General features: G+C 40.8%; 1 protein-coding gene across 1 annotated transcript; it reads right to left on the bottom strand.

The window, feature by feature from the left end:
- Positions 1-370: 370 nt before the first annotated feature.
- Positions 371-5157, bottom strand: RPL21 (ribosomal protein L21). Its single transcript, XM_012649891.1, has 6 exons — positions 4869-5157; positions 2378-2456; positions 2058-2119; positions 1686-1798; positions 1015-1165; positions 371-466 (listed from the first exon to the last, which is right to left on the bottom strand). The coding sequence occupies exons 2-6, from the start codon at positions 2442-2444 to the stop codon at positions 377-379; spliced, it is 483 nt and encodes a 160-aa protein (XP_012505345.1). The 5' UTR covers positions 2445-2456; positions 4869-5157; the 3' UTR covers positions 371-376.
- Positions 5158-9573: the final 4416 nt, after the last annotated feature.

The raw sequence follows: 9573 nt of genomic DNA, 5'->3' as shown, positions 1-9573 counted from the left end.
CTATAATGCAACAACCTTTCCACTTATTTTTGTTGCACAATAAGCCACCTCATACCCTCCGACAAGACACACTAAATTTGTATAATAAAGACATTACACAATGAATGAATTAGGACAGAATTAAAATTTGCTTTAAATATTTCTTTGGGGAAGGGGCCACCACACTTCTACACAATGACGAGAAACATTTTTAGAGTCCAGCGGCTTTTATTAGTTTTGTCTCCTATGCCATGAATTCACAGGGAATAGCTTCCAGCAGCTCAAGGTCCTGTCCTTTGCTTCTCACAAAGTGTGCTATGCCTGTTACGCCAGGAATTCACAGGGAACAGGTCGTCCCAGCACCTCAGGCTCCTTCTCACAAAGTGTGAGGCACCTATTACGCCATGAATTCATAGGGAATAGGTTCCAGCAGCTCGGGCTCCTTTCCGTTAGTTCTCACAAAGTGTGCTTCTCTGGGTGGAGCAGGCTATTAAAGGAAAAAGAAAAAAGGGAATAAACTAATTATGTAAAGTATTAAAATTCAACTTTAAAGTGCTCTCAGACCAATGAAATTATATTCAATTCTTAAATTTATACAAGGGGAAATATGAGGGATCAACAGTTTCCAAACTTTTGTCAGGGCTGCGCAAGGTGGCTCATGCCTGTAATCCTAGCACTCTGGGAGGCCAAGGCGGGAGGATTGCTTGAGCTCAGGAGTTCGAGACTAGCCTAGCAAGAGCGAGACCCTGTCTCTACCAGAAAGAAAAGGAAGAAAAAAAACCCAGCCAGGCCTGCGATGCATGAGCCTACAGTCCCAGCTACCAGGGAGGCTGAGGCAGGATGTTGTAGAGCCCAGGAGTCGGAGAGTTGCAGCGACAATGGCGCCACCACACTCTACCCAGGGCAGCAAGTGAGACTCTGTCTCAACAAAAACAAACCAGGCAACTGAGCCCCCCTCCTTATAACCCCCTACCCCCTCATAAAAAAAAAAAAAAAAAAATGTTAAATTAAGAAACCGTCAGGTCAAGTTCTCACCTGGCGCTTCAGCTGAACCCAGGTACCTTTCTCTTTGGCTTCCTTCTTTTTCTGATCATTTTCCTTCACACGTTTCAGGAAGCTATCTCGGCTCTTAGAGTGCTTAATGTGTTCAATACGCACATTAATCCTCTTGGCAAGAATCTTGCCCCTGGAGAGAGCAGAAATTCTTTTAAGTACTTCATCAAAAATATAACAAAAATGCAAAAAACTATTTTGGCAGTATCACTTATTAAATAAATCATGAACCTTTTACCCAGATTGGATAAATCAACAAGGTGGTGCCTTGATTACTTAATTAACGATCAATTATTAATCTTACTGGAAGAGGCCTTGAGAACATTCCTACTTTTAAGCTCTGTTCTGATGAGGTGATACCCTTTGAAACAACAGTAATTTAACCAAAACCCGATCACCAATGAAATTTAAACTTATTAAACTTTCGTATAATATGAAAACTACTTAATATCATACTATCTAAGACTTTGTAGTAAGTCTATTTCCATTTGTTTCCTTTGACAGGATACAAGACAAACACCAGTTTGCCTGAGTTTTAAAAGGATATTTCCTTTGCCCCCCTTGAATGACCAATAAAGACATAAGTCCAATTGGCAAAGTGAAAAGGGGGTACAAGGGAATACCAACTAGCCACAAAGAACTACATTACTTACTTAACTTGTTTGTTTACAACAATTCCAACAGCATGCTGGGTAACATTATAGACTCTTCCAGTTTTGCCATGGTAACATTTATGGGGCATGCCTTTTTGAACAGTACCCATTCCCTGTTAAGGAGACAAATGTTATATTAGCATTTCCCCTTCCTTTTAAACTTTTATTAAACTAAGATATCCTAAGATTTCTTTTAAATGGCAACTCAAGAGCTTTCAGAGCCGGTGAAATGTGTTTCTCACTTTGCTTTGAGCAATCAAAAAGACAATCATCATTAAGCTCTAGAGTGTCAGGATACACCGAACTTCTATGCTAAATTAAATCCAACTTCTCTAACTTCTGTAGTGTTATTTTCCCAATGTTATAATTTACCTTGATGTCCACAATATCACCTTTCTTGTAGATTCGCATGTATGTGGCCAAAGGAACAACTCCTGCAAAATAAAAAATTTGGTTTAGTCAGTATCAAAGTCTAGAGCAAAAGAAATGCAACTAGCTCGTGCACCACCTTTGACAGTTATGTACGTTTTAAAATCTTGTAAATGTACAAATTCTACTAAATCACACATCTCTATCCTGAGTTTAATCCTGCACTGATATTTAGTTACAAACTATATTAAATTTCTGCTTGATGTATTAATAAAACACAAATGTGTGCCATGCTTGCTCTCAATGAGGGTAGACCTACTTACCATGTTTTCTAAAAGGCCTAGAGAACATGTATCGCGTGCCTCTCCTCTTTCCCTTTGTGTTCGTCATTTTGGCGAATTACTGAAACCAGAAAGTGTGACAGTCAAATACAACTGAAAATTGCCATTTGCTCCTTTAAACATAAAACCAGTAATTTTAAATGTCTGCATTTCAGTAGCAATGTGAGAATTAGGGAACAATCTAAAAAGCTGAATCACCAATTATTTCTTTTAAAAGGCAAAAAGCCTATCATTTTAGCAAGTAAGCTCGTGGCCAAAACTGCCAAAGTGCTTTTGCATATGAGAATCCAAACCGGTATACTTTTCCTATTGGAACATAAAAATACAACACGACCTCTACCACACTGTATCTGTAAAACCCAGTCTAGAATGCCAAGGGCACTGGGATTACCAACTAGGTGACAATTTATTGGCGAACAGAATAAAACTCAGTCTTACATTTTTATGTGGTACATTAAATCCCTTTTCTTATCAACCAAATTTTCTGATAGTGAATCATCTATTTAACTGTCAAAAATCTCTCAACTCATTTCAAACCTATTTACTAGATGTATACAGGATAAGAGGGAAACCCAGGCTTTATAATCATCGACCTAAATGACATACTTGCTGGGAGATCCACGTTTAAGCTCTCATCTTCATCTGTAAAATGGAGTCAACACTTTTATAACTGAGGTAATGTCTACAAAGAACTTAGCAATTCTTGGCACATGTAAAATGTTCGATAGTAACTAGGAGCTAATTATCATTTAAAAGTTCACCTATAGGCACTTAGAACTGAACATTTCCTGTGTTTCCCAAAAGGTCCAAACAATTATTTTGATAGCTCTCTGGTAATTCCAAGGGCAAAAGTGCCATTCCTGGCCATTAGTCCTACCATTAAGGCAAAATATACCATTCAGGCCTAACTTGTTCAGCTTTCTAACATAAATTGCTCCCTTAATTAGTTTTAAAGAATGACTACTAAAGTGCCCTATTCATAAAATTTGTGTGGCAAGAAGATATAAGAATGTTTTAACTAGCCCACCAAAACCAAACTATTGTTACAATGGACAAATATTTTACTTTAAAAAGACAACTAGGCCGGGCAAGGTGGCTCATGCCTATAATCCCTAGCACTCTGGGAGGCCGAGGAGGGAGGATCGCTTGAGCTCAGGAGTTCGAGACCAGCCTGAGCAAGAGTGAGACCCCGTCTCTACTAAAAATAGAAAGAAGTTATCTGGACAACTGAAAATATATATATAGAAAAAATTAGCCGGGCATGGTGTCACATGCCTGTAGTCCCAGCTACTTGGGAGACTGAGACAGAAGGATTGCTTGAGCCCAGGTGTTTGAGGTTGCTGTGAACTAGGCTGACACCACGGTACTCTAGCCCGGGCAACATAGCGAGACTCTGTCTCAAAAAAAAAAAAAAAAAGACAACTAAGCAAATATTAAGTATCAGGTACCTTGTTCTAATTACCACAGTTTCTGCATTTGTATTAAGCTCATAAACTTGTGTTAAGTTTGTAAACAAGGAGTGATGCTCTGCAGATTCGGGAGTTACTTTGTGGAAGTGGCAGACCAGTAACATATACACTCCTCCACTAGACTCATTTTCCCGAGTTAAAAAAAAAACAACCATTTTCCGTCTAGACCCCATACCCGTAAAACTGAATACGTTTTTCATAACAATTCTTAATGTAGAAAGAAATGACGCTTTATAGTCTATACCAATACCAAAACCTATGCCAACTAGGATCCACTGTAGGGTGCAACCTGCAGTTTGTTCAACTCTGGTAGCTGGCTGTTAATACTCAAACTGGACAAAAAGATAAAGAACTACAATGAAGTGTTTATTAAATAACTTATTCCTTGAAGCTCTAAACCAGATACGCAGCTGTTCCGGAGTCCCTTTACTCAAGTAACACATGCTGCCCTAGAGTTCGCAAAACAACTACCTCCTATTGGAAAATACTGGTGATGTAACCTCAAAGTTTATTCTCCCTGTGTTCAATCGCCATCCGGGGCCAAAATTAAAACCTATTCCTACTCCCCATAAGTCCCTACCCGACAACATCACAAGGTAAAAAAACCACAGTGAAAGAAGTTCCAAAGGCATCAGACCATGCAATAGCACACAGCCTAACCGAGAGGTCCACCCGCGACACCGGGGTTGAAACCATGCAGACAGAAGACTGTCTTTTCCAAATTAACCCTAATTGCTTCACCCCCAGTGACTCGGCCTCGTCTTTCTGTCCCCCTGCAGAGACGCGACACCGCAGTTCGGCTTTCAGGCCCCGGCCCGGGCCCAGGCCCGACCCAGCGCACGCTGTTCGCCGTCTGGCAGGACATGGTTCCACCCTCCCACTCCAGTGGGCCCCAGACAGATTAGACAGTCTCTCTACAGCCCCTATGCATAACCTCAGCAGCCACATGGCTGTGGTTCAAGTGTGCCGAACACGGCGCACCGGGAGCCACGCGTATGCCCTACCTGGAAGATGGCGGCTCCGGCCGAAAAGAAGGAGGCGGGGCCGCAGCGCCCGCCTTACAAGGGTCTGCGGGCTGCCCACGGCGCTGCCTGAAGGAAAGAGACTGGCGCTGCCAGCTGGAAAGAGACTCTTTTCTAGGGAAGAGGATTATCCCGGAGAACAGGAAGAGTCTGTAAGGATATTTTCCTTTCTTGGGAAAGTGAGGCAATCAGCCAACACAAGCTGACATTTGTTTCGTGTCAGACAGCCTGGAGAGGGGCCTTCAAGAGCGTCCAATAGGACGCCGGCGTCCCGAGCGTGCTGACGTGCTTCCTCGCGTCACTGCATTCGCCGGAAGCGGACGTGTGTCTGTCTCTCCTAGCGTGAGACAGCGGCTGATCCTCGGGCGTCAGTGCTTTTTAAAGTGCACGTAGCTGGTGTGTGTTTGCAGAAATGATCGCGTGGGCACAAAAGTCGAGCTATGATGGAGTGAACGTACTATCTAGTTTGTATGCCTTAAAAAATTTTTTTTTCCTTACGCGTCTGAACATACCTTTTGGTAGTTGTGCAAATGTTAAAACTACTTTGGAAAACAATTTCGCGAAATCTAGTAAAACTGAAGATTTTCCAAATACGAAACCCCAGCATTCCTCTATTATGTATATCTCCTGTAGAAACTCTGATGTGTGGGCAAGGATGTATATAATAGCACTGTGGGTAGAAGCAAAAAATTAGAAACGTCCATCCTTAAGGAAATAAATACATTACCGGATGTTAGTAGGATGGAATATTGTATGCCAATAAAACAAGCCTGAGCTAAGAAATACGATGGGACAAAAAGGGGAAGATGTAGAAGAAATAGTATGACGATTCATATATGTACAATTAAAGCATGTAAAACAATGCTGTGTATTGCTTAGGTATATATTTATATGTAGTTAAAGTCAAGAAATACAAAGGAATGAAAATCACATTTAGAAAAGTGGTCATGTCTGGTAAGGAGGGGACAATAAAGGGAGACTTTAACTGTTTTTAAAAATCCAAATTTCTGGCTTCCCTTGAAAAATTAGGAGATCTGGCAACATAGGGCTATCAGTCTTTTTTTAAGAGACACGATCTTGTCACCCAGGCTAGATGCAGTGGCCTGATCATAGCACACTGTATCAAACTCCTGGGCTCAAGCAGTCCCCCCACCTCAAGACTCCCAAGTCGTTAGGACTAGAGGCACCCATCTAATTTTTTTTTCTTTTTCAGAGATGGCGTCTTGCTGTGTTGCCCAGGTTGGTTTAGAACTCCTGGCCTCAAACAATCCTTTTTCCTCCTGAAGTGCTGGGATTACAGATGTGAGCCACTTATTCCTGACAGTCTTGATGGCAATCCAGTGGCTGCCCCTTTAGACGGGGCACGTAGTCTTGAGTTCCTTGGTCACTCAGCCTGCTTCAGTCATTTACCTGGCTGGCCCCTGTAGGCATTTGAGTTTCTAACCCCTGCCATACATTCATGATCAATCATTCTCAAATGGGTACTCAGTACAGTTAGACTCTTGAACAACACAGGTTTGAATTGTGTGGGTCCACTTACATGCAGCTGGAAAATACAGCATTTGAGGGATGCAAAACTATACTATGGAGGAGGGCTGATTTTCATATGTGAGGTTCCACAGAGCCCACTGCAGGACTTGAATATGCAAAGATTTTGGTACACAGGGGTGGAAAACTAGAACCAATCCCCCATGTATGTCAAGGTATAACTCCAGTGTTTAGCATCTTCATGGTGGTTCAAAAGTTAGTGTGCTTACCTCCTCTCTTTAAAGGTTGTTTCACATCACTCCTGTGATTGTCATATTTTCCATCCCTTCTCCCCACCTTTCTTTTAGCTAATGACTGCCTCAGTTTTTCAGTATAAACATGCTCTGGTCTTTCCACCCAAAGCCCACTGCCCTCCCCTTTCTGGCTGTGCTTGGCCTCATATTCCCTTACAACTATTGCCCCATATTTTCATTTTTCTTCTGTCATACTAAAAGAGTCATATGAAATTACTGGTTTTGTACATCAAAAACTGCCAGATTTCAGCAGTGTCATATGGTTTAACCAAATATACGAACACTGTCATCTCTTGCTCATCTCCCATTCTGTTTTCAATATAATCTGATTTCTTTTCTAGTCACACCATTAAAACTGCTCTTATCAAGACGTCAATTGCTTCCATGTTGCCAAAACTAAAAGTCATTTCCTGTACTTGTCTTTCTTGATCTATCAGAAGCATTGGACTCTGTTGGCCACTTCCTCCTCCTTGAAACACTACCCTTCCTGATCACTCCAGTCTATTTTACTGGTTTCCCCTCCTCTCTCTGTCCTCTAAAGAATAGATTTCTTTGGCTCTTGGAACTAGTCCCCTGCTCTTTTCTTTCTAGACTGTCTTATGTAATTTCATTATTCCTGTAATTTTAAATTTCATCTCTATGCTGCTTAATACCAGATTTATTTCTTTAATTCCAGCCTTTCCTCAAAATTTCTATTTAACTTGACATTTAGTCTTGGATATCCTTTACCATCTCAAAGTTAATATGTTTAAAATAAAACTTGATTTTTACCCCAAAGCCTGTTTCTGCTACAGTGTTTCCCCATGTCAGTAAATAACATGAGCAAGAAACTTTGGATTCATCTTTAAGTTTTCCATTATCCCCTTCATATCAAATCTATCAGCAAGTTTTGTTCCAGTTCCACTTGTAAAACATATCTCCAGTTGGCCTACCTCTTTCCATCTCTTTGGCCGCCACCACTGGCATCTCACATTCTGAACTACAGCAGTGGCACCTTTATGGTCACTTTTTTCTCTCCTGCCCCTGCTCTATCCATTTTCTACATAGTAGCCACAGTGATCTTTTAAAAAATGTAAAGTTGATTATATCACCCTTGCTTAAAGCTCTCCACAGGCTTTCCATGGCTCTTAGAATAAAATCTAAACTCCTGACTTCGGCTTATAAAGTCCTACATAAACTAGTTCTTGCCTATCTCTTCGGGTTCACGTTGTCCGCCCCCCCCCACTTCCTTGTGTCTCCCACCGCCTTCTTCAGTTCCATGAACACTTCAAGCTCTTTCCAGCCTCAGCATCTTTGTGCATGCTGTTCCCTTTCCCATTCAGATAGCTCGATCTTTCTCATTTTCTCGCCTCCTGAAAGAGGCTTCCTAAAAGAAGTAATGCCTAAGAGATTAACACGTGAGTAGAAGTCAGATGAAGATGATTAAAAGGGCATTCCAAGTAGAAACAATGTGGTATGTGCAGGTAAGCACAAGCAGTGTGGTGTTGCTGGTGCAAGACAAGAATGATGAGAAATAAAGCTGGAAAGCAGATTGTGAAGGTTCTTATTGTGGTGCTTAAGAATGCTGAACCTTTTTCTATAGACAGTTGAGAATCCATAACAAGTTTTAACCAGAGACATGATTAGAGGTGATAGCTAATATTTACTGAAAGCTTAGTCTGTGTGCCAGTAACTACTTTACAAATATTAATATTATCTCATTTAATTCTCACAAGAACCTTATGAAGTAACTAGGGCTACCTGTTCTGTGTCTTTAAAAGAGTCTACAATGTAAAAAGGTTGCTTTTCAGCTTTTTCCATTGCTGTTTTGGGATTCAGCTCTTTCAAGTCAGCTAAGTAACTGGCATTTGTTCATCAGCTTTCAAAATTTTGGTGCTGTTGTTTTCTACTCTCCCCATACTTGTGGTTTAAGTCATTAGACACATGCGCATGCACACACACACACACACCACACACACACATACACACACACACACACACGTCTTTAATGGGCATTCCGGAGGGAACAAAATTAGGTGAGGGTGTTTAATCCATTGATTTAACCTAGAAGCTCCCAGGGATAAATTGTTTAGAAGCAAGATACCTAATAATCAGATTAATTTGTATTATTTTAGTTGAATTGGATGTTGAGGAGTTCCAATACTAGATGAGGAGTTGGGTTTTGAAGTGGATGTTGTTGTTTTTTAGCTACTCAGATCCATTCTTCCTCCCCAATAGACCTCTGTTTACTTTGGGGGCCTTAACTCCTGTCCCATGTGTATATTCTTCTTAAAAAGGTAATCCCCATCCACATCAAAACCAAAGAACCGGACTCTCCTTCTCCCTACTCCAGTTTAACCGTAGGGTAGACACTGACCTAAATTCAACTAGCTGAATGCCGTATGTTTTGTCTTTAAATTCTGGAGTGATGATGCAAGGTCAGAAGTAATGGCTAGGGTGTGATTGTGGCAGGGTCATGCTGACCAGACTGCTCCTGACTAGAAATGTCCTCTGTTCATTTGGTCTGCTGCTTCTGCCTGTTTCCAAGCCTAGTTCTTGAATTGTTCATGAATTCTGAAAGCCACCAGTATTATTTCAATAAACCTCAATAATAAATCGAATAAATTCCAGTAAAATCCAATAAATGAATTTTGCGTAAATCCACCAGAGTAAGGTTCTGTTACTTGAAACAATCCCCGTTAATACACACTAGAAGATAACTTTCCAACTCTGAGACTCTATAATGACACCGCAAGTTTATTTCACAGTAGGCGAAAAACTAACCTGCTCAAAATAACCAGAAATTTAGTAAGAGGCTTCAGTTATAGAGCAAATCTAAATCTAAATGCCTGTGACCAAAGTATTTACAATTACTTCCATTTCAGTTAACTCTTTTTCATCTTTGTCATAGCAAAATTTTAATTCCA

The sequence above is a fragment of the Propithecus coquereli genome, unplaced genomic scaffold (assembly GCF_000956105.1).
Source record: "Propithecus coquereli isolate 6110/MARCELLA unplaced genomic scaffold, Pcoq_1.0 Scaffold306, whole genome shotgun sequence".
Lineage (NCBI taxonomy): Eukaryota > Metazoa > Chordata > Mammalia > Primates > Indriidae > Propithecus > Propithecus coquereli.
This window is presented reverse-complemented; position numbering and strand designations above follow the sequence as displayed.

Bases quoted from the DNA above. Each gene is read 5' to 3' on its own strand.
- RPL21 (XM_012649891.1), bottom strand. From the start codon at position 2,444: ATGACGAACACAAAGGGAAAGAGGAGAGGCACGCGATACATGTTCTCT. The intron at 1,799-2,057 runs GTAAATTATAAC...TCTCCTTAACAG, and splicing joins GTGATATTGTGGACATCAAG to GGAATGGGTACTGTTCAAAA. The intron at 1,166-1,685 runs GTAAGTAATGTA...TGCTCTCTCCAG, and splicing joins GTTGTAAACAAACAAGTTAA to GGGCAAGATTCTTGCCAAGA.